The 23561-nt window shown below is 34.7% G+C and overlaps 1 protein-coding gene across 1 annotated transcript in view; it reads left to right on the top strand.

Annotated features, from left to right (window-relative positions):
* The window catches only part of LOC129237508 (disheveled-associated activator of morphogenesis 1), a 91760-nt gene that overhangs the window by 55096 nt on the left and 13103 nt on the right, over window positions 1-23561 (top strand). Inside the window, exon 2 of the mRNA XM_054872302.1 lies at window positions 20702-21277. Within this exon, the coding sequence (XP_054728277.1) occupies window positions 20702-21277 (576 nt within the window). The remainder of the gene's footprint in view (window positions 1-20701; window positions 21278-23561) is intronic.

Below are 23561 nucleotides of genomic sequence, written 5' to 3'. Positions count from 1 at the left end.
AAAAACAAATTAAGAAAATAAAATTTAAGACAAAAACCAATTTAAGAAAAAAAAATCCAATTTTGTTTTTAAAAAAACTTGTTTACTAAATGAGAAATAAAAAAGATTCTGTGTCTTGGAAATCTTTATTTAGACCTTTACATGCTCCATCGCTTATCTGTTCGGATACTGCAGCTGTCTAGTTCACAAGTGGAGATATGACTGACGTACAAAGCCATTTGCAAATGTTATTCATTTTTGACAGGATGATTAACTTTGCGCCACCTTGTAGCAGAAACATTGCTCAGTATCCCCTGAAAATTTCATAGTGGGATTCCCATAACTTTTCGAGTTATACTCGTATTCAAATACGTACAGTGAACCAGTGAATCAGTAGATCAGAAAAATCGGTAGAAAATACTGCTCTAGCGAAGCTCTAGGAAACGTACTCGTATATAACGGTCGATCGAAGTGTCGCATGTACATTATGTAGTAAGCAAATGCAGTTTCATCTAATTATCACTATGAATTTGTACACAGATACAAGAAGAGCTGGTAGTAATTTCTGTGTATTTATCTAAAAGCATTTTCATTTTTTCAGAATAATGACATTCATACAGCAGATAAACAATATCTGCATGTATTTGACATTTCTCTAAAAAATTAAAGATGTGTCACACTGCTGCATACTCCATCGCATTTAACAGCTAATCACTTTCCCAGCTGTCACTAAAAATTATGGAACTGGGAAAATCTTTAATATCATTTATCGTGACATTTCAATCATAGTATGCAAAATGACTGAACAAAAAATTGCATGCCTACAAACTTTTTCAGGTTTTTATTATTTTTCGCAAATAAAAATTTCACTAAAAGTGAAAAACTGTTGCGCGAAATTGTAATATTTACCTACTTACTTTATATTATATCTTGCAAAAAAGAAACTTACCTCCGCCTTCTTTTGCTTTGTATCTCCTAGTTTTTTGCCAAGCTTGTCTGTTGTGTCTGCTCACAATACCGTCATTCTACTGTCAATGTTGACAGATGCGTGCAGCAGTGACGCGCCAATTTTTATGTGTCACTTTTGCTTACAAGCGGAAGCGAAGGCCGAAAGCAACGCAGAAACCAGCTAGTGTTGTCCGCCTTGTTGTTGCTATTGCCATAACAGTTGTTGTTATTTTTCCATAGCGGCAACGCGCCAACCGCTTTTGAAAAGTGGGTAAAGATGCGCTTAAACTCACTTTTCATTAGCCGCTATGTTGCCGCCATTTGCAGCCTCCATATGGAATGAGTAGAGTTGCGCGCTCCTCCAGTCATCCGCACTTCGGTATTTTCATGCTGCATTTTCACCATTTTTTCCACTACATACCCTCGCTCATTTACAAAGCGTGACTGGCAACATTTTAGCCATCATTATTACGCTGATTGATGTAGTTTGATTTTTTGTTTTTGTCATTTTTTTCTATATTTTTTTAATGCACTTGCTGAGAGAAAAAGTTCGCTGCATTTTAGAGTTAAGTGTTAAAAAGTTGTTGCTTTTTTTCTTCAATATATATATATATTTATGTTTGTTTTGTTTTGTATTTCTTCTTTGCCGCTAACTGACGTTCGATCACAATTTTATGGCAATTGTTGTTTGTGTGGTGGCGTGTGGCATGTGGCATGCGGAAAAACTTGTTCTTCAACTACTGAATTAAGCATAGCTGCTTAGATATTAATATATTTTAAAACACACATACCTACGTACATACGTGTGTGAGTATGTGTGCACACTTCGCGCTTGTAGCTACATGGAATTTGCATGCAATCATACATTTTACCGCTACCTTCTACCATATTTCGAATACATACACACACACACATGAACAATGACAAGCAAGTCAACTCACGTTTACTTTGTTGTTGGTACATTTTTTTTAAAGGGCAGCAAAATGCATGCATGCACCCAATACCAGAAATCTAGTCACGCCATCCACTTTGTCGCCGACTGGTTTCACTTTTATTGGACTGCCTGCAATGTCGGCTCAAATGCCACCACAATCTGTTGTTGCTGTGTCACCAGCAAAATCGTACAACGATTGGCATTCAACGGCACTGGCAAAGCACCTGATGCACCTTCGTCTTCAAACAATTAAGTGACATACATACATACTATACATGCATCTGTATGTGGTACAAATGTTTTATTTTCAGCGCACCTTGAGAAGGTGTGGGAGTCTTAAGTGTTACATTTAAGCTGTGGTGTGGTATTGCTTTGATTTATTTATAAAATAGATATGAGAATCGTTCTCCACGAATTTGGTATCAACCACAAGCGCAGATAAAAAAAACACTCGTCTGCATCCGTTATGGTTATACATTTTTTGAGATGTAAGAATTTTTTGTCATAATGACTACGTAAAAGGCTACGATTCGTAGAATCAATTCTTTTTATTTGTATTTTTTTAATATTTCTTAAATAAATGAAATCATGAGTAAGGGCCAAACAACAATTTTTTTTGCATCTTTGGTGCTTTAAGGACTACCCCAAATAAAGCGAAGTGCTAATCAACTTGCCTGCATTAAATCGTGTAGGGAAACACGTGGCCGCCGCCTCGGCTCTTAAACTTAAAAATATGGCGCTATGGGAAGACCGGCGGCTTGGCCACGCCTCTATTGTGCACACTCTGAATAGTCACAAACAAGAAATCGGCTACTTTAATCCTTAACTTCGACATACTCTTCGAGGCGTACAAACCGTCAAGAAGAGAGTGGGAGACACCAAGGCCGTGGAGGAGGGTGGAATTAAATTTCTATACAGATGGTTCCAAGCTAGACGATTAGGTTGGAGTATTTCGAAGGAATTAGGACTTGAACTCTCTATTCGACAACCAGACTTATGTAGTGTTGATCAGACAGAAGTTATATGTAGCTATAAAATAAGTGGCTACATATCTATGTAAATATGCAGACCGTAACAAAAACTATTATACAATAAATATATTCTCGGATAGCCAGGCGGCCTTTAAATCAATGAATGCGGCTATACTAAGATAAAATGTTGCACAGGAATGCCGGGCAGCTCTAAATGATATTAGTGTCGTATTCAAGGTCAGCCTTATTGGACTCCGGGGCACAGAGAAACAGAGGAAAATTGTAAAGCCAATGAGTTAGCCAGGAAAGGTACTACTCGTCAACTACTCAGTGATCCATTGAGATGCTTATGGCCACGAGCAACCTGATAATCAAAAACAACGCTATCCAAGAGGTTAATAAGGCTTGGAGAAGTGAAGATACATGCGTAACAACTAGGCTACCATGGAAGCAAATAAAAAAGAAAAAGGCAAAGGAGCTGCTAAGCCTTTCAAGAGAGGATATCTCGAACGTCGTCCCTTGTATAACAAATCATTTTCTATTTAGCACGCATTCCTTGCGACTAGGAGTTTTTTCCCACGAATATTGTAGAAGTTGTAGAGATGAGGAAGAGGAAAAAAACAGTTGAGCATTTCCTTTGCAATTGTCCAGCCTTAGCTTAGTTTTCTAGGTAGATAGTTTTTTAATTATCTTACGGAACTGTCTGGCGTGGGGATGGTACCAATTCTGTGCTTCATAAAAGCCACAAAATGGTTCCACGAAGAGAAATAAATGAAGTTCCCGTGCCGCTCAGTGGTATCACAACAGCTCTATAAGCTCTAAGTGAGTTGGTCGTGCAGACCGACTACCACCATAACCAAGTAAACGAAAGAGATTTGTATGCCATTTTCATAAAAACTAGATATAGATATATTAAGAAAAAATTCTTCAGAGAGTCTGGGACTGAGTTCCGAAAATTTTATTTTTTCATCCATTAAAAAAAAAATATTTGTTTTTGCCCATACGAGGTTTGTTCAAAAAGTTGTCAGCCTTCAAAAATGGTATTCCAAAAAAAGGTATGCTGACAACACGGATTCTGGGACTTACAGACGTCTGAAATCAACTACGATCTTTAAAAAAAAATAAAATTAGACTAAATGGTGGACGTTCAAAGATGAAAACCCGTTTTTTGACCCTTTTTTACTTTAAAGGTCCAAAAAAACACTATACATCTTTTTTTCAAATGATCGTAGTTCCATATCCCACCGTAGGCGCGACACATCAAGTTATAAAAAATGTTTTTCTGCTAGCAGTCGCCCCTTGCCAGGCTAGGAAATTTCATTTTCCTGCAATCACCATAAGAGAGGAAAAGGTTACAAAATTTTCACTTCTATATTTTCTTTTTGTAGTAAATACATATTTCCCCTGTTTTGTTCCTTCAACTTTCAACTATGCACCATGTCGCCATTTGACCTCCATTCGCTCATCATTCACTCCGATGTAACAAGTTTAGGGCCCATTTACGAGTACTTCAAAAACTAATAAATATTGGTTGTTACTTTATTTTATTGACGACTGCTGCATTTTATATTTTCAAACCATCTTTACGAGTACTTACTTCTACTGGACAACGTACATTTGTTGGTCATTGTTTTAAGCGCAAATTTGGCTGATGATGAGTACCAGCAACGGATATCTACCGTTATAACTTTAGTAAGACAGCCCCAAACCATTCACATTTGTTAAAATGGGAAAAGTTACTTTCACTGTGAAAAAAATAAAATGCTAAGACATATGTTTTTGTGAATAAATCAAAAATACAATAGTAACAATGCGATTTCCGTTGCGGTCATTCTGCAAAGTGGGCAAATGAGTAAAAGCACTTGTCATCTGTGTACAGTAAACCCTCATGCAGGCCCGTATGGTCATAGTCATAGCCATCGCAAAACACATTAGTCATGCTCTATTATCCATCTTATGTTTTATAGCCACTCCATGTAACCATATTTTTAGCCTTTAGGCTCTTTGTAAATATGTGCACATGTAAGCTGTTTGTAATAAAGAAGAAATAATAAATGTATTTTATGGCGAAAACTGACTATTGACGATTGGAGTAAAGTTATATAAGGACTGAACAGGCTTTTATGCACTTCTTCATTCATTAGGACTATGAATTTGACGTAAGGTTGAAAAAATACTGGTATTTGTAAATTATCCGTGTGTGCCTTTCAAATTTAGTTTAAAAGCAGTTTTTAAACTTTTTTTACTTTGGAATTAGCGCATGTTTTTATGTAAAAATTACAATTAGGGTGCCATTAACTAGATGGAGAGTTTGGAGAGTTAAAAAATTGTGAAGATTTGATGTCGAATATATTTTTCTTTAACTGCTATAAAATGCATATACAATTTAGTTTGAAAATTAGCTTTGGAGACTTTGGAGACTTTTTTTGATTTCGCCGCGCGTAGCATTTTTGTGATATTTCACGCAGTTTTGCATAGAAGTGCGACTTAAGATATGTACCAATTGAAATGGGTTTGATAAATTGAACAATTACTTTTATATTGGGTTAGAATACGAAACTAATGCTGTATTCATAAGTCATCCTATTGAAGGTAAGTATAATTTTTGTAACAATTAAATTTTTTCCGGTTTTTTTGTACTTATATTTTAAGGAAGGCTCTTGCTAAAAAAACTGATTGCATTACTATGGAAGCTAAGGGTAATACAAGCATTGAAAGAAACTGTTCCCTATTCTGGTTAAATTTCAATGCAGTTTTGTCCCTCTCCAGTGAAGTAACAAAAATATGAAATAGGGCCTTTCTACTTACATACATATATGGATGTTTAATGGTATTTTAGCGACTTTTTCTTTAATCTGAAAGAAAGTTTGATTTTTAATAATATATTTCAAGCATTGAATACATATTATCAATATCGAATAATTGTATTTCGGAGATTTATCCCCTAAATTTGGAGACAGAAAAATGTCAAGTAATATATTTAAATGTTTCAAACTTATTTTATTTAGTACAAAAATTACTTGAGACAGCTCGGACTCTACTAGCGCTAAAATTTTACCGCTTAACCGACACTCTTCCTGGTAGTATAAGAAAAAACACAATAGTGTTAAAGAATTTTAGTAATTTTAAATTAAAATTTCCTCTCAGCATGTATTCAATATAAGTGCGATCACAGCATTTGGATCATTCGATTAGCACAAATATTCGTTGCACAAACTTTGTAGACTTTCTAGTTTTAAATATAAAAAAATTCAACTGAATTATTAAGCACAAAAATTAATAAAAGTGAAACTGAAGCTAAAATTAAGGTTTGGAGAATTTCAACAACAATCTTATTAAGTGCAATCACTGCATTTGGATCATTTTGAAACTTTATCAAATTCGATAAGCACAAATGTTCGTTACACAGAATTATTAAACACAAATGAAAAGAAATTTGGAGACTTTGTAGACTTTCTAGTTTTACATGCAAAAACATTTAACTGAATTATTAAGGAAAAAATAAATAATAAAAGTATGCCTAAAGTTGAAATTAAGGTTTGGAGCTTTTCAACAAAATGCAATCTTATTACGGAATATATTTTTTTTAGTTGGCGCAAATACCTTTCAATTAATCTTGGAAACTTTTCGCAATTTTTCTAATTTTGGAGAGCTGCATTTTTATGAGGTGATTTTTTCATAGCAGAAAGGTGCTCGGAGGTTTGATAACACCAGTCGGAGAACCCGAGTGGCTGATGAACGGGAAACTCATTCCATCAAGAAGCAAAAGGGTCCCAAGGAACTTCTGAGAAGTGAATTACTTCTTAACTCAGTTCCTCTCGGAAGCCGGATACTTCCGGAAATACTTATACCCCAGGCAAGCGATCCCAAGTAGTCGGGGCCCTCCCGAAGTAATGCAGAAAGTAGTCACGGGAGGGGTGCCTCCCCAGAAGGAGAGAATGGATTGTTTTAGTGGCCATACCACTTAACGCAGTAGACGACGGTCGCTGTAAAGTTCGAAGGCATTTTGAACCGTACCTCACCCACCAAAAAAAAAAAATTGAGAAACTTTTTGGGTGCTTAATATCCTACTACTTCCATTTCACACACAAATAGGCTAGCTGAGTAGTTCCAATTTAAATCCATTGCATTAACCATTCAATATTGCCTAATTGATTTTATTGCTTCAAATACTTAAGTTGTGGACATTTGAGTCTCAATTAATTACCGCTTTCCACCTTACGACTTTGCGAATGTACATGGCGGAAAAACTTCGAACAATTAGCTAAGCAAATTAGCACCTTTTTTCCACTGCATATTCCGTAAATTGAGGAAATACGAGTAACTAAAGGCGCGCTTATTTACATCCCACACATCAAAATGAGAAACTCAAAAAAGTGAAAAACATTTTTTACAGCATTAAAATGCATTAATCGCCAGCATAAACGAGTAACAAAACACTAATGCGACTCTAAAGCAAGTCAGAGGCTGCAAAAGGTTGCTAAACATTTTTTATATACTCGTACGAGTGCACACGCGGGCTTACAAGTTGGTAGCAGATTTTTGTCGAAAAAAATCGTGCTTTTGTTGTTAATTCACTCTTTTGGCACTTTGGGCCAAAATTGTTACCGAAAACATGTAATATCCAAACCAAGCGAGCTGCGGTGGCGCAATTATATGTGGCAAAAAGACAGTCAACTTAAATACGCTAATTGACCGATGGCGGTGGCTGCAGCGGCACGAGCCCAGCCGGCGGACAACTAAGTAAGTCAGCCATGACAGCAGCCGGTGCAAATTACTACAATAATTGCTCAAGTGAAAAAATAAGTAAATATAAGTGTTGCAACACTTTTGTCCAAAGTTAGCTCGACTACTTTGTAGTGGTTGCCTAACGATGTTTTATGACCCAAAAAAATTTAGATACCTAAGGCAAGATTAGCCACCAAAAAGCAAAGTAGTAATGAGTGCATACCTAATAGGCGCTGAAGTGCTGGGAGTTTCAGTTAAGTGACTAGGGTATATTGGTTTATGTACGTGGCCCAGTCCAGTCCAGTTTGTAGGAAAATCATGAACGCATATAAGACGGACTTATTTAGAAATAGTAATTTACGCCCACAATCGCTAAAATTCCAAATGTTTAGAATATTTGAAAAGTTGTATGCGAAAATGCAAGTCTATACTACCGAAAATTTCATGCTAACGCTATTTTGTTCACAAATTAAAAAGTCCACAAAGTCTCAAAAAGTGTAAATTCATGTGGATATTACTTTATTCGAAAATTAAAAACAAAAAAATACAGACCCTCCAGAAGTGGAATTTCGCGCTAGCGCTATTTGATCGCAAAATAAAAATCTAGAAAAATTAGCTTTAATTTGTATTAATTACACTGGATCACAAATTTCAACTTTTTGTCTGCACCAGAGACGCCGTTATGAAATTCCTATGTAAAATCACCGTCTGATTCCGAAAATCAAGGTTATTTTTCATTCTATGGTAACGTTTTTGAGATATTTACGAATTACCGTTATTTCAAAAAAACAAAAAATTGGGCCCACTTAATCATATATATCTCGAAAACGAATTGAGCGATTCCAAAACCGTTTAAAGCTTTTAAAAGGTAATAAAATTTCCTATAAACTGTGTGTAAAACACTTTTTGCTAGGCCCTGCAGATTCAAAGATAACGAACTATCATAACGGATTTTTTAAATTTTTAAGTAAAAATATAAAAAAATTTGTACTTTGAGAGAAAGGATCTCGAAAACTTTTTACTTTTTCGTATATTTTTTGTTTTCACTCTAAGCTCTGTTTTATTACAAAAAAATAAACTTTGATTAAACAAAATCGATGAACTAATACAAAAGTTACAAGCATTCAAGTAAATATATCCATATAGTAAAACTTAAGTACCCTACAAATAGTAGCATATGTACATATGATTCTTAAACTATCTATTTAGGCGACATATGAAATTTATTACACCAATGAAGAGGAGGGAACCAACTTGCCATTCAACGGACTGCTATATTTGTACTACAAAAGTATTTGGGGTTGGAAAGTCAAGAAAAGTAACCTATGCGAGCGTATCTACAGTGTCATTACCAGAACTAAATTCAACGGAAGCTACATTGCCAGAATCAAATTTAACTTTAGTTTCGGCTCCAGTTTCATTGTCAACAGCAGTATCTGATTACGCGGCATCATGTTGTACTGAATTGCAAACGGAAAACGAAAGAAACCCTTTGTCACAAGCACAACTCAATGATTGGATAAGGGATTTGGAATTGTCAAAAGAAAAGGCCGAACTACACGCCTCTCGTGTGCAACAATTTAAATTTGTTTCATCCGATGTTAAGGTAACATATTATATGACTCGTCGCGAACAATTCTCCCAGTACTATACGAAGAAGGACAGTGTTTGTTATTGCAAAAACATTGCTGGTCTATTTAAACAGTTTGGTGAACCATATGATTCAAAAGAGTGGCGATTGTTCATAGACGGCAATTAATTAAGTTTAAAGGCCGTATTATTGCATATTGGCAACCAAAAGCCATCTATCCCGATCGCGCATGCAGTAAATACGAAGGAAACATATGAGACAATGCAAAAATTGCTTGAATTAATTAAATACGAAGAACATGATTGGAAAATATGTGCCGATCTAAAAGTCGTTGGAAACCTATGTGGTCTACAACCTGGATACACAAAATACTGTTGCTTTCTATGCAAATGGGATAGCCGAGCACGTCAAGACCACTACATCATAAAGGATTGGCCAGAACGAATCGCGTTTCAAGTTGGGGTGGATAACATAAAATACTCACCACTTATAAAGAAGGAAAAAATAATTCTACCTCCGTTCCACATCAAGCTCGGCCTTATCAAAAACTTTATCAAGGCTTTGGACAAAGAAGGCGAAGCTTTTCATTATTTGAAAACAATCTTTCCACAGATTTCAGAAGCAAAAATAAAGGAAGGGATTTTTGTGGGGCCGCAAATAAGGAAAATAACGTCCAATACCCATTTCAAAGAACTATTGTCACCAGTGGAGGCAGCGGCGTGGGACTCTTTTGAAAAGGTCGTTACTTCTTTTTTAGGCAAACACAAAAGTCCTTCGAGCTGATAGAGAACGATTTAATCAAAAACAATGCGGAAATGGGTAAATAAAAAACACATATAAGACCGTTATATATATATATATATATATATGTATATAAGACCGTTTTCTCAGTTAACTTTAAAACTAAACAAAAAATTTGAAAGCAAATTTTTAAATTTACATGAGAATATATAGCCCTTAATCTGAATTTATTGCCCTGCTCCGAACAAACAAGAACGACCAAAATTTGTTCTGAATTGGAAGATTAACCCAGCCTAAGAAAATTATATGCTAATGTGTCACTTATGTATTTATCTAATTCCTTTTTTAATTTTCTTTCAGGAGTAAATATGTCTTTAAAAATTCATTTTATGCACTCCCATTTAAATTTTTTCCCGCAAAATCTTGGCGACGAAAGTGACGAGCATGGCGAAAGGTTTCACCAGCAAATGAAAATGATTGAAAGTCGGTATCAAGGATTCTGGGATGTCGCTATGATGGGTGACTACTGTTGGTTTCTCATAAGAGAAACCGATCCTTATATAAATAAGCGTCAAAACAAGACACATAACTTTTTCAATTATAAAATAAGATCATAGAGTTAAGACAGAATAGATACAGTACATATGCTATTATTTGTAGGATACTTAAGTTTTACTATATGGATATATTTACTTGAATGCTTGTAACTTTTGTATTAGTTTATCGATTTTGTTTAATCAAAGTTTATTTTTTTTGTAATAAAACAGAGCTTAGAGTGAAAACAAAAAATATACGAAAAAGTAAAAAGTTTTCGAGATCCTTTCTCTCAAAGTACAAATTTTTTTATATTTTTACTTAAAAATTTAAAAAATCCGTTATGATAGTTCGTTATCTTTGAATCTGCTGGGCCTAGCAAAAAGTGTTTTACACACAGTTTATAGGAAATTTTATTACCTTTTAAAAGCTTTAAACGGTTTTGGAATCGCTCAATTCGTTTTCGAGATATATATGATTAAGTGGGCCCAATTTTTTGTTTTTTTGAAATAACGGTAATTCGTAAATATCTCAAAAACGTTACCATAGAATGAAAAATAACCTTGATTTTCGGAATCAGACGGTGATTTTACATAGGAATTTCATAACGGCGTCTCTGGTGCATTTTGGCTGTAAACCAGTGTTATTTTTCCAAGAAATAACTAAAATTAACGCTTAAATATTTTAATGTCTATATAGGATGTGCTTTAAGTTCCAGGTCAATGTTGGTGAATTAAAAATTATTTATTTGATTTAAACACCTAAAAAATAGAATACAAAGTAATTAAAAATACACTTTTCAGAGAAGAAAAATCTAGTTAAATAGAACCCGAGATCGAATTAAATTCACGTAAAGCTCGAAAAAGAAAAGCCTTACGCGACTGGATAAAATAACGCTGACGTCAAGATTTCAGTACCTTCCCATACAAAGAAAATTTATTTTTTATTTTCTTGTAGGCTTAATTAGGTTTAAATTAAATAAGGCTAAAAAGATATTTTCAGTAGTTTTAGTTTACTAAAACTCTTCCTAGACTGAATGTGGAGACCTTCTAAAATTAATATAGATAAACTATCAATTATTTACTCGCACATACAACCATGCATATGCATTTATGTTTAACTGTAACTCCACTTTTGGAGACTTTGTAAACTTTTTCATTATTTAATAAAATACCTCTAGAAGGAAATCTATGGCTGCCAAGGTACATTGAAACGCTTCTTAGACGAAATAATATGCAATTGGAGAGTGTGGAGACTTTCTATAATTCATTTAAATAACGAAGTATAAATTAAAAATATATATAAGTGGATAATATGTACTCTTCTCTGCGTAATATACTCCAGATATGGAGAATTACACGCGAAAAAGCGTCAGCAACGAAGACCTGGAGACTTTGGAGACTTTGTAAACTTTTTCATTATTTAATAAAATACCTCTAGAAAGAAATCTATGGCTGCCAAGATGCATTGAAACGCTTCTTAGATGAAATAATATGCAATTGGAGAGTGTGGAGACTTTCTATAATTCATTTAAATAACGAAGTATAAATTAAAAATATATATAAGTGGATAATATGTCCTCTTATCTGCGTAATAAACTCCAGATATGGAGAATTACTCGCGAAAAAAGCGTCAACAACGAAATAAATAAGAAAAAATATAGATGGATAGGGCATACCTACTCTGGGAAAGCCTTAAAATACGGCATACCGCCTTGACTTGAAACCCGCAAGGAACTAGAAGAAGAGGCAGACCACTGATGACTTAACAAAGGACTATTCGCCATGAAACTGGAAAATCGTTAAATGAACTGAGACTTAAGGCTAGAAATAAAAATATTTGGAAATTTTTTGTTGAAACCTTAAGCTTCTAAAGCAGTATGGAATAACTAATAATATATTAATAATATGGACTTATATATTCACTATATTTTTTTGAGAAGTTTTTGAACTTTAGTAGACAAGAAATCATTTAACACATTTTTATGCATTTCTTTATTACTCTGCCCGCCTATATAATCGATTTTGGCGTATGCAGCAAACCACGCCAAACTTTTTTATTTGTTGTGCTCATTAAAAACAAGCGAAGCTAAATTTTTCTCAGATACCTATGTATTTTCAACTGTAGAAAAGACTTTGCTCTGCCAACATCAACAGGTAGCACATAAAATATATATATTTTTAATATTGGAATGCCTATAACCATTTGTACGAGTATTGCCTAGCTCAGGGGTCGGCGACCTGCGGCTCGCGAACCACATGCGGCTCTTTTGTTCTATGAACAAAAAAATTTAAATTAAAAAAAAGAAAGTGTGTGGTAGTTCACGGAACCCGCACGATTGAAGTGAAACTTCTTTTATCAACAAATCAATAATTTAACTATTATTTCAATATAATGCATGCAGAAGTCATGGAAAGCATGGAATGGAATTTTATTAAACAGAATTATTTATTTATTTTAATATAAAAAGAAATGAATTTATTGTACTCAATTACATTTGGTTCTCGGCATTGTCATTATCATTATTGGATTCGTTTTCCAAAAATGAAACAAGGGCTTTATGGTAACTGAAATACGTAAAAAATGATCTACATTCTAATCTATCAAGGTATCGATGAAATACTGCATCAATGGTAGTTCCGCATCTTGTTGTTGGTACTACAAATTATCACTTATCGTACAACCGGAGGATTCACTGTCACGGTGTTCAACAGTAGCTCTTAATTTTTTACGCTCCAAATACTCACGTTGCCGTTCAGCACCTGTTTTCGGTTTCCGTTTTTGTTGATTTGATGCCATATTTAACAGAAATCAATCAACAAAACAAAATATGTTTGTAAGATTTGCTCAAAACTACACACACACTCTATGACGCGTCTCGCGTTACTAATATAATATTGTGTTTGGGATAACTGTCAACTGTTTCCACCGAAATGCGTTCGCAAAGTGTATGGTCTTTGGTATGGTAAACAGATTTATGATACATTATTTTGCGGCGACAGCACAGCGCGATAGCCCAGCGGCTAGCAATGTGGGCTTCCGATCCGAAATCCTTGGTTCGAATCACAAGAAAATTTTTTTTTTTTTTTTTTTTATGCATTTATTTCATTTTGTTTTATGATATGTTTATGAGCAGATTTTTTTCATGGCAGAAATACACTCGGAGGTTTGCCATTGCCTGCCGAGGGGCGACCGCTATTAGAAAAATGTTTTCATTAATTTTGCTTTCACCGAGATTCGAACCAACGACCTCTCTGTGAATTCCGAATGGTGATCACGCACCAACCCACTCGGCTACGGCGGCCGTCAATCAAATGTCATATTTACAAATTACATTCGATAAGAATGCAATAATAAACGACCGCATTACATTCACGACGACACGCCACGCCAGTCTTTTAACAGATGGCGCTGGCATAGCGTGAGTTTTACGTAGTTTAGCGTAGTTTTACTCCTCACAGCGTTTCATCCACGCCACGCTTTTAACAGATGGCGCTGGCGTAGCGTCACATATCGATGAAACGCTATGGTTTTACTCCTCACAGCGTTTCATCCTTCGAGACAAAAGAAGTTTCACTTCAAAAAAAAGCATTTAAAAATCGTTCTAAATCGATTAAGGAGGAGTAGGCATCGATTCTATCTCTCAGCCACTTGTACTCGATGACTGTAAAGAGTTCTTAACCGAAATAAATACTCAGTCTTATGATCTCCTTCTTCACAATAAAGTGCGGTGCCTTTCCAAAGGAAAAGTATTGAAAGGTTTTACTTTGTGCTTGAATGATATAAATTCATTCGTAAATGAAAACGGCATTAATCACCCTGAATTAGAGAACGACAAATGGTTGCAAAAATGTTGCGTTATGGGGGAAATCAAATGAGCTGAAACTAAAACTGCAAGAAAAGGGAAATCCCGCCTATGTTTTGGTAGAAAAATTGATTTGTTTTAAAGAGACAAAAGTAATTCTTTTTGAAGAAGATATTCAGAGCAGTAAATTACTTCATTCTCAATTTCTAAAGCAATATCGCGATAAAACCAGCGCATCTGTTAACACGAATTACTTCAGCACAGTTTAAGAAAAATTTAAAAATCAATTTGCCAACAGATTTGAACAATTCAAAACTAAATAAACGTTTCTAGCATTCATAGTAAATCCTTTCAACACAAATAGTAACGAAATCCACATTGAGCCATTTGGAATTAATACTAGATCTCTAGAAATGCAATTGATCGATTTAAAAAGTAAAGTTTTGTGGAGTCGGAAATTTACAGAGTTGAAAAGCAAGTTGGAAGTCCAGAAAATTAAAAGTAAGAAGCATAACATAACCAAAGTAGGCAGCTTTAAATAAAAAATGCCACGAGTTGAGGCACTTATATTCGTTGCATGGAATAGTCTTCCAGATTGCTACAGTGAGGTGAAGAAGTTGGGATTTGGAGTACTGAATATCTTCGGATCGAAATATTCGTGCGAGCAAGCCATCTCTTGCATGAATATAATTAAAAGTAAAGTAAGAAGCCAACAAACAAATGAAAATTTAGAGTCGTGTTTCGAACTTAAAACAACAAATTATGAGCCAAATTTATCCAAACTTTCTAACGCCATTCAATGTCAACGCTCCCATTGAATTCATTTGCTCAATTGTTTGTCATTGAAGTAAAAAATTAGTGTTCTAAGTAAATGTTTCATTCTTTTACTTGTTTGCTTAAATAATAAGTAATTATCTAATAATGCCATGCATACTTATATACTACCTAATTTGCTAGGAAAAGTAAACTTTAATTTTGTGAATAATATTTATTGTTGGTAAGAAAAAATTTTGAGGCACTCCAAAAAAAAAAATTTTTTTTATTGTAATTTTTTACTCTTTATTTTATTTTATTTAACTTTATCAATGCAAGCACATTGCTAGTCTTTTACGCGTAAATCTTCTGCTCATTCCTTCTCGTGAATACTCCTAAGTAAGTCAAATCGTATGTTGCCACCATCCCAGCTTATGAAGTTTTATTCTTGATTGACACGAGCATTCGCTAATCAAATGCCCACTCGGTGCAAATTATAACTGGTCGACCAGACCTATTTTCAGTTTTATCTTGAAGCTAGCACTTTATCGTTGCTAAGCAGTATTCAAAGTCTTATGAAAAGAAAATTTAAATTATACGACTGGTGTACAGAATCAACGGTCATAAAATGTTACAATTCATAAAATAGCACCCATGCATATTCTCTTTAAAATGCAAGAGTTACGTCAATCACCGTCATAATTCTAACTACATCAGTTGCCACGGCATTATTAATAGCTTCGCTTACGAATATGGTTATAACAAATGGACATTTCAACACCGCAAATGCTTAATGCAAACAACTTTCGATTTCATAAAATGTAAGGCAAAATCTAAGTAATCAGAAAGTTGATTTATATGTCTTTAGTCGCCTATTCTAATGAAGGGAAACATTAATGGGCTTTAAAAAAAAAGCAATTAATTATCGTAATAAGCATAACATGAAGACAGCGGGTGTACACGTTTAATGAAAATGGTATGTAGCCCCAATAAAAAAAAAACGATTACCAGAAATGGACATACATGCCCGCGTATGTTTATGTACATGGAGACGGTTCTTTTTTAATTTTTTTCTATTAATTAATTAATGGATTTCTAGACCTTTAGTGTTGAATGTATGAAATTGTGGATGATGTGGCTAATCAGGGTCATAAATGAACATCAAATCAACGATGCAGTTAACTCTATTCAATTTCCTCCTTGTAAACTACAAAAATATTTGAGTTATTCGCCGAATTTACCATAGCGGGAACAAATTATTAATGGGCCAACGAAATGCGTACAATTTTCAATGTTGCTATGGTCAAGGCTGATTAGGAGGAAATGACAGATGTTGTTTCAAAGTTCAAAGAGTCTGCAGTATGGGAGCTTTGAGGTGTATATGGTATACGAGGTGCGATTATTAAATAACGCGATTGACGTTGTTATACAAGGGGCGTTTAAAAAGTACGTGCAAAAACAAAAAGTACTTAATTGTTTGGTGTAAAGCTTTTTTTATTTTTCGACATAGTCTCATTTTAGGCCTATACTCTTCGTTCAACGTTGTTCTAATTTGTTGATAATGATATTAGGATTTGAATGTTGTTTGTTGAATAATAGGATTTGTCGAGGTCTGAGTAATAGCTATTCGTTTCTGCAATCACCTCCTCGTTTGAATAAAATCTTTTGCTTGTCAGCCATTTCTTGAAATTGAGGCACAAATCGTAGTGACAGGGATTCGAGACCAGTCTGAAGAATAGAGAGGACGCGAAACGAGTTGGAATACTAATTTTGGGACCATAGTTGCGGAGGTGAGAGCTGATGCATTTTCGTGGTGTAAAAGAAAAATCACTCGATTTCCTCGATTCAAACGAATGCCAAACACAAAAAAATATACCGATCTGGCTGAAACTTGGTGTGTGTTCTTCCAAGAGATGCTACAAACTAAAAATAAGCTCGAGTCTCATCTCTATGACTTTGCGTGTACTTTTCAAACGACCCTCGTACTAATCGCGCACGTCGACTGTTTAGCGCAAAGCCTCCTCTTTCGAGTGCATACCTTTCGCTTCTATAGACAAATTATTACTGAAGCTAAAGTCTTCCCTGGCATTAGAATTCTTGCTTTTTCTTTTTATTCGCAGAAAAATCTTAAGTGTTAACATTCGTTTGGTACACTAATTTGATTAAGTACTTTTGAAAATAATAATTTTTTTAATCAAAAAAATATTACTGTAGAGTTTGGAGACTTTTAGTATTTGATTGGTTCTTGGTAATTATCATTAAAATAGCCTTTTTAGTATTTACAAATTAACTTTTCTGAATTAAAGATTTGTGGGGAGTTTGGAGAGTTTGCTTTTTTTTAAGATTTGTGCCATAATTAGAGCAATTGAGCATGATTTGGTAATTATTTCGTGAATCAGTGATAGTTCTTCATTTCTTTTATTTTTTAGACTTACAAAATTTACATTTAAAACTCGAAAGTTCTTAAACTTGGTTATGTTTAAATTTTTAAACTTAGGGAATGCTCAATTTATGTATATTAGGCCTCGTCGATTTGTGGGAGGCAAAAAAATTGCCCATTGCTCTGTGAAAATCATATTCTAGGGATCAAAATAAGAAACTTTGCCGAAGGAACCATACCTTTAAAACGAATTCTGATGTCCCCCAATTTGGGTCGAACTTTTAGTGTATTTTGTGGGGAGGCAAAAACATCGCCCATTGCTCTGTGAAAATCATATTCTAGGGATCAAAATAAGAAACTTTGCCGAAGGAACCATACCTCTAAAACGAATTCTGATGTCGCCCAATTTGGGTCGAACTTTTTAGTTTATTTTCTCATGTAAAGGCCAAAAATGGTGATATCTTGAAATGATTGTATGGGGAACCCCCAGGGGAGTTCCAGGGCGTGTGCCACTGGCATGGGTGGATCGGCCGTCCAAAGTTAGTGGGAGTCGGTCATACATTTGGACTCGATTGGAGCACTCTAAATGGGTCAAAGTGGGATTTTTCGTTCGACCCAAATTGGGGGACATCAGAATTCGTTTTAGAGATATGGTTCCTTCGGCAAAGTTTCTTATTTTGATCCCTAAAATATGATTTTCACAGAGCAATGGGCGATTTTTAAATCGACCCGCCCTACTGTATATGTTTTCTACCTACAGAAATACGTTCATATGTACGCGCAAATGCAAAATGGAAAAATTCTTTGTATTCAGTTGTTTTAAGCCCTCTCAATCATTTAATAAACATTTATTAGACAGTTAGTTATGCCAATTAAAACGTATTTAAAGTGCACTATTTATGAATCTACCAATCATTCTATATTTTACTTATCTACTTGACGCCTCCGCATGGCTATCCCACCTGCTGCATACATTTTCAAAGTACTCTTGTTTTATGCCGCTGTATACATTGTCATATAAATTTATGTATGCACATGCATACCCACTGTGTATTTATTTTTATTCGCTTCTCATTCTTGAACTTTAATTTGCATACACATTTATCACTTGTAACCATTGCCAGCGTTGCTTGTGTAGGTGCAATTGCTCGATTGCAACAATTTATCAATTTTATATTTTATGAGCAGCAACACCTCCTATACAATCGTTTACATATACACATACATGGTTTTTATTGCGCGTAAAAAAGTAGTTGTTCTTCTTTGCATACATATGCACTTTGTATCTGTATTTGTATGGATATGTATTTATTTATTTACGAATTCATTTGTGACCTACCCGCTTGGCAAGAATTGTACTATTCACACGACTATTGCCATTTAATTTTTTTATTAAACATTTAAAATTATTTATGTATATACTTATAATAAACTATTTTTTCCTCAACTTCATTATATTGGCACATTGACATTCAACTCGCGAAATAAAGAAGAGGAAAAACCGGTCACTCATTTTCCATACTTAGTTTGCCTTAAGTCACAACCATTGCCATATTTTATATTTAGTTGAAGGTTAAAGCATCACTTTGGCTAAATAATAAAAAACTGAAAAGTTTTATAACTTTTTAGGCGAATTTAATTGGAAAATCTTTAAACGCAAATATTTCGTACACGAATTACTAAATTGGTCATGTACTCGAAAAACGTTGGCCGTGGTAAATTGGAACAGTTGGTTGTATGTAGTCAAACTTGAACTCATAAATTACATTTGAACATTTGAATTTTTTTTAGAAATTAGCTGCAATAGTTAAATAATTAGTTAGCTATGTCGAAAAGCGACGAAACATTCAAAATTACATAGTAACAAAAAATCATTGGTTGTCCGAGGGCGCCATAAAAGTTAAAGCCTTTCTGTATGTAATGAAAAATCGAGGCTCAGACGACTATGGTATTTAGGTAGAAATCAGGGTTAGGCATTTTCCACTGCCATTAATATTTTGTGGTGGTTAAAATAAGGGTTTCATTTTCACTAAATCTTGAGTTTTTCAGTGTTTTAACTATCCGCTTACTGCATAAATTATTTAGTGCACTATGCTCAATCCTGTTAGAAATCTAGTCCGCGTCCCTTTGTAGTCGAGTTAGCCACTTTTCGGTCTCCAGCCTCTGTTCTTCGCAACCAAGCAATGCCTGCTAAAATCTGGCTGCAGTTTTCTCTAGCCTGTATTGATTTCCTATCGCTTAAATAGTCGAAAGCCCAATAGGTTAAAACTTTATAAATGTAGAAATAATTCATATTTAACGGTGGCCGCCGTAGCCGAATAGGTTGGTGCGCGACTACCATTTGGAATTCAAAGAGAACGTCGGTTCGGATCTCGGTGAAAACACCAAAATTAAGAAAAACATTTTTCTAATAGCGGTCGCCCCTTGGCAGACAATAGCAAACCTCCGAGTGTATTTCTGCCATGAAAAAGCTTCTCACAAAAATATCTGCCGTTCGGAGTCGGCTTGAAACTGTAGGTCCCTCCATTTGTGGAACAACATCAAGACGCACACCACAAATACGAGGAGGAGCTCGGCCAAACACCCAAAAAGGGTGTACGCGCCAATTATATATATAGGTATATATATATACATATATATTCATATTTAAAAATCTTCTCCCTTTATAAAGAATTATCTCTTAATAAATAAAAATAATAACACTGTATAAACTTTTAGAAGATTTTAAATATTTTAATATGAGTAAAAAAGGCTTATCAGTGCTCTAAAATCGGTTTTTGCTATACTGTATAATATTGTAGAGTTTGAAGACTTTTTTAACTTCATTTTTCTTTTGCTTAAATATTCAAAAACTCAATTACAATATGAAAGTGTGAATTTTTTTTAATTACGTGGTAGTGTAGAATTTGCAGACTTTTTCTGAAACTCGTTTTATGGTTTATATATGGACATGGAAATAAGCAACATTTTTCATATATAATATTTTCTTAAAACACGAGCTTTCCTTACTTTTGCTTTAATGGATTGATTGGATACTTTTTTAAAATTCTTTTTTGATAGCTTCTTCTCTAGGCAAGATTTATTTTTCGCCAAAAATAGCAGCAAGTACATTAATTAACAGTCTTAAGTAAAATGCTCAGAATTATTTTATAAAACACTTCTTCGCATTCACACTCTTTGAAGTAAGCATTTGTGAACTTCATCATCAATTGTCACCGTCAATTGAAATCATTTCAAAAATTTTTTATTATTGTATTTAAACACCACAATATGTCGTTTTATTCTGCCCACAAATCACTAATTTTACATAATTTTTCTCCTTCGTTCCATTTTACAGACACTTCAGTCGTGTCCCATCGGCTGTGCCAACGAGCCGGACACCCTCAGTGCCAACAACGACAGCCTACAGACGACACCGGATAGCACATTGCAGAAGCCGGGACAGCAACGTAACAAAGAAGCGCACAACAATCACAACAGTAATAGCAATAACAACAATAATAACAATCATATAAGCAACAGTCACTTATCGAATAGTGCTACCAGTGACACATCATCGGCGTCCTTCCAACAGCGTTTCGATTTCAATCGTTTAAAGGCGCGTCTGCCAGAACTAAACTGCTTGCATAGCTTGCAGCGTTATTGGCAACAACAACAACAACAACAGCAACAACAACACAACGCCGATATCAGCAGTGACGTCTTAACAGGGACACATAGAGATGAAGCCGGTGGCGGCAATAGTTCATACTACACTACCAACATTTTAGGCTGTACCATCAGTTATCCATTTGGTAAAGAGCAAAAGACGGACGCAATCAAGGAGACGCCATTACAAAAGTTCTATCGACATCAGCAACAGAAGAAAATGCCAGCGTTTCGTGGTAGACGCGGCTGGTGTGGGTGTTTTCAGGTGAGTGTGCCAAACGTTCAATGCCTTCAAGGCGTCCGGCTAGCTAAATGACAGTCAAGCGGCTGTGTGTAAAGAATGTGCAACAGAGCGTATACGCAATGGTTGCTGTAATTGCTGCTCGTAGTTGCTTGCAATCTGCCTTGCAAATGCAGCGGCACAGACCAATTTGTTTTGCAGCTGGTGGAATGGGAATGTGAGCGGTGGTGTTGGATGCACGAAAAATCATTGAAGTGTAACGAAAGTCATTTTCATTATTTTCGTTTGTTTGTTTTTGTTTGATGCATATCGGAAATTATTTTCTTGCTTTTTGAGTGCGCACCACTTGCCGCATCGCACTCTATTGGCACTTAATGCCAATTAAATGGTTAACCAGCGCGGCGCATTGCAAAAAAATTTTGCAAATTCTTCAACAAATTAGAGCGTGAAAATATGCAATTTTTTTGCCATTACTGTTGCGCTACTAACCGCTAAGCAATAAGTTTAGAATGTTTAATTTCGCGCTTTGGCGTTGCGCACTGATATTTTATGCTTAGAAGCGATTCGATGTCAAGTGTTCCCAGAATTTTGGACATGGTCTTAAGTTTTTCTCAAAATTTGTTTATTTGTAAGCTTGAGTAGAATAAGAAGTAAACTTAAACAAAAAAATTTAAATTTTGAAAACAAAAATTTTAAATTTGGATTTTTTTTTATAAATTTTAGATTTATTCAAAGTAGGAAAAAAGTGTATAAAAAAATTTTAAAAATCTTAAAAATAATGACAGACATTTGACTTCAGAAAATTCTACACCAAAATTTTCAACATTGCATAAATCTCAAAATTATAAATTTTTCATCAGTTTACTTCTAATTATACTCTAGTCTACAAATAAAGCCATTTTCAACAAAATTTAATACTATGCTGAGTTACCAATGTATAGTATGGTAACATAGAATTACCCTTATATGAAATCCATTGTATGTCATCCGAAACAGGAAAAGTCCAACTAGCGACACTTTGTAATTTTATGGGGAATTAATATTAAATACTAATCAATCCACGCCCTGGAAAATCTCGAGATATCTGATGGCAGCCCGTGGTACCGCTTGTGTGAGTGAGATTTCCTAACGGGTGACTGAAACCCTCGTAAATATCATACATTTTTAGCTTTCTCCCGAGCAGCACAGATCGTTGTACTATGATTTCGGATCTTGAACAAAACCAAGATTTCCAAGTAGGGAAGAATGGAAATGAAATAATGAAAAAAAAAATTATACACTCTATTTCCTGCCTGGAGACTGTAGAGCAGCTCAAAATTGTCATTTTTTTCTTTTTTTCTCGGAGAAGTTTGTTTAAGCTAGAGTTTGCCAGATGTTACCGAGAAATGGATGTGTGAACGTATAAGCCAAAAGTTATTTCACTTTATTATCCGCTAATCTTAGACTGGAGTTATAGAGACAGGAAAAAACACTTCATTAGATTTGTCTAATTAAAATATGTATCCCCCGATAGCTTAGAATTCAGATGAATGATTTGGTATATTCTTCACAAAAACAAAAAAAATTGGTCGAACCTCTGCGGATGTATTTGAACTACAATTAGTATTGCCTATATTAACTGTTTCCATCAGTTGCAGCTTAAGCTAATAATTACTTAGGAAGGATATAAAGTAAACCTAACAACTTTGTATTAACAAACCAAACAAAAAATGTAAATTTGCACATAAAAACAAGAGCTATTTATTTCTCCCTTTGGAAAAATCTTCGAGTTTTCATCTCATGTGACTGACCTGACTGACTCTACAACCATTTGTCCGTTTGGGCTAAGACCAGAAAATCTCGACAATTGGCCTCTCTTTGTCCCATCTATTCATATTAAACGCAGAGAAGGTCTTCTGTGCTTGGATTTTCATTGTGATTGCGGGCGCCCCTGATTCTATTGTGCACCCATAGGTGCCGAATCGAAGAATCTTGTCATATAATAATAGTCAAATGGGCTTCTCAGAAAAAATCATCTGTCCGTTCGGAGGTGCAGGTACCTCCATTTGTGGGAAAGCATCAAAACGCACCGCAAAAAAATAAAGAATTACATAAATTCTAAATTCGAAAAGTAAGAGCATTTTATTACTTGCTTAACTTCACCAATACCTTCGAGGTAAAAGTATTTCCCATTCCTAATCTTTGTTACAAATAAAAAGTATACATACCCAAATTCAGAACAAAGGAGCTGTTCTTTTCACATGCACTAATGTTGCTTCTTGGCAAATTTCATAATAAAATCGAACCTCTTAAGCATGACTTAAGGAAG

This window comes from Anastrepha obliqua, chromosome 2, assembly GCF_027943255.1.
Source record: "Anastrepha obliqua isolate idAnaObli1 chromosome 2, idAnaObli1_1.0, whole genome shotgun sequence".
NCBI classification, from domain to species: Eukaryota; Metazoa; Arthropoda; class Insecta; order Diptera; family Tephritidae; genus Anastrepha; species Anastrepha obliqua.
This window is presented reverse-complemented; position numbering and strand designations above follow the sequence as displayed.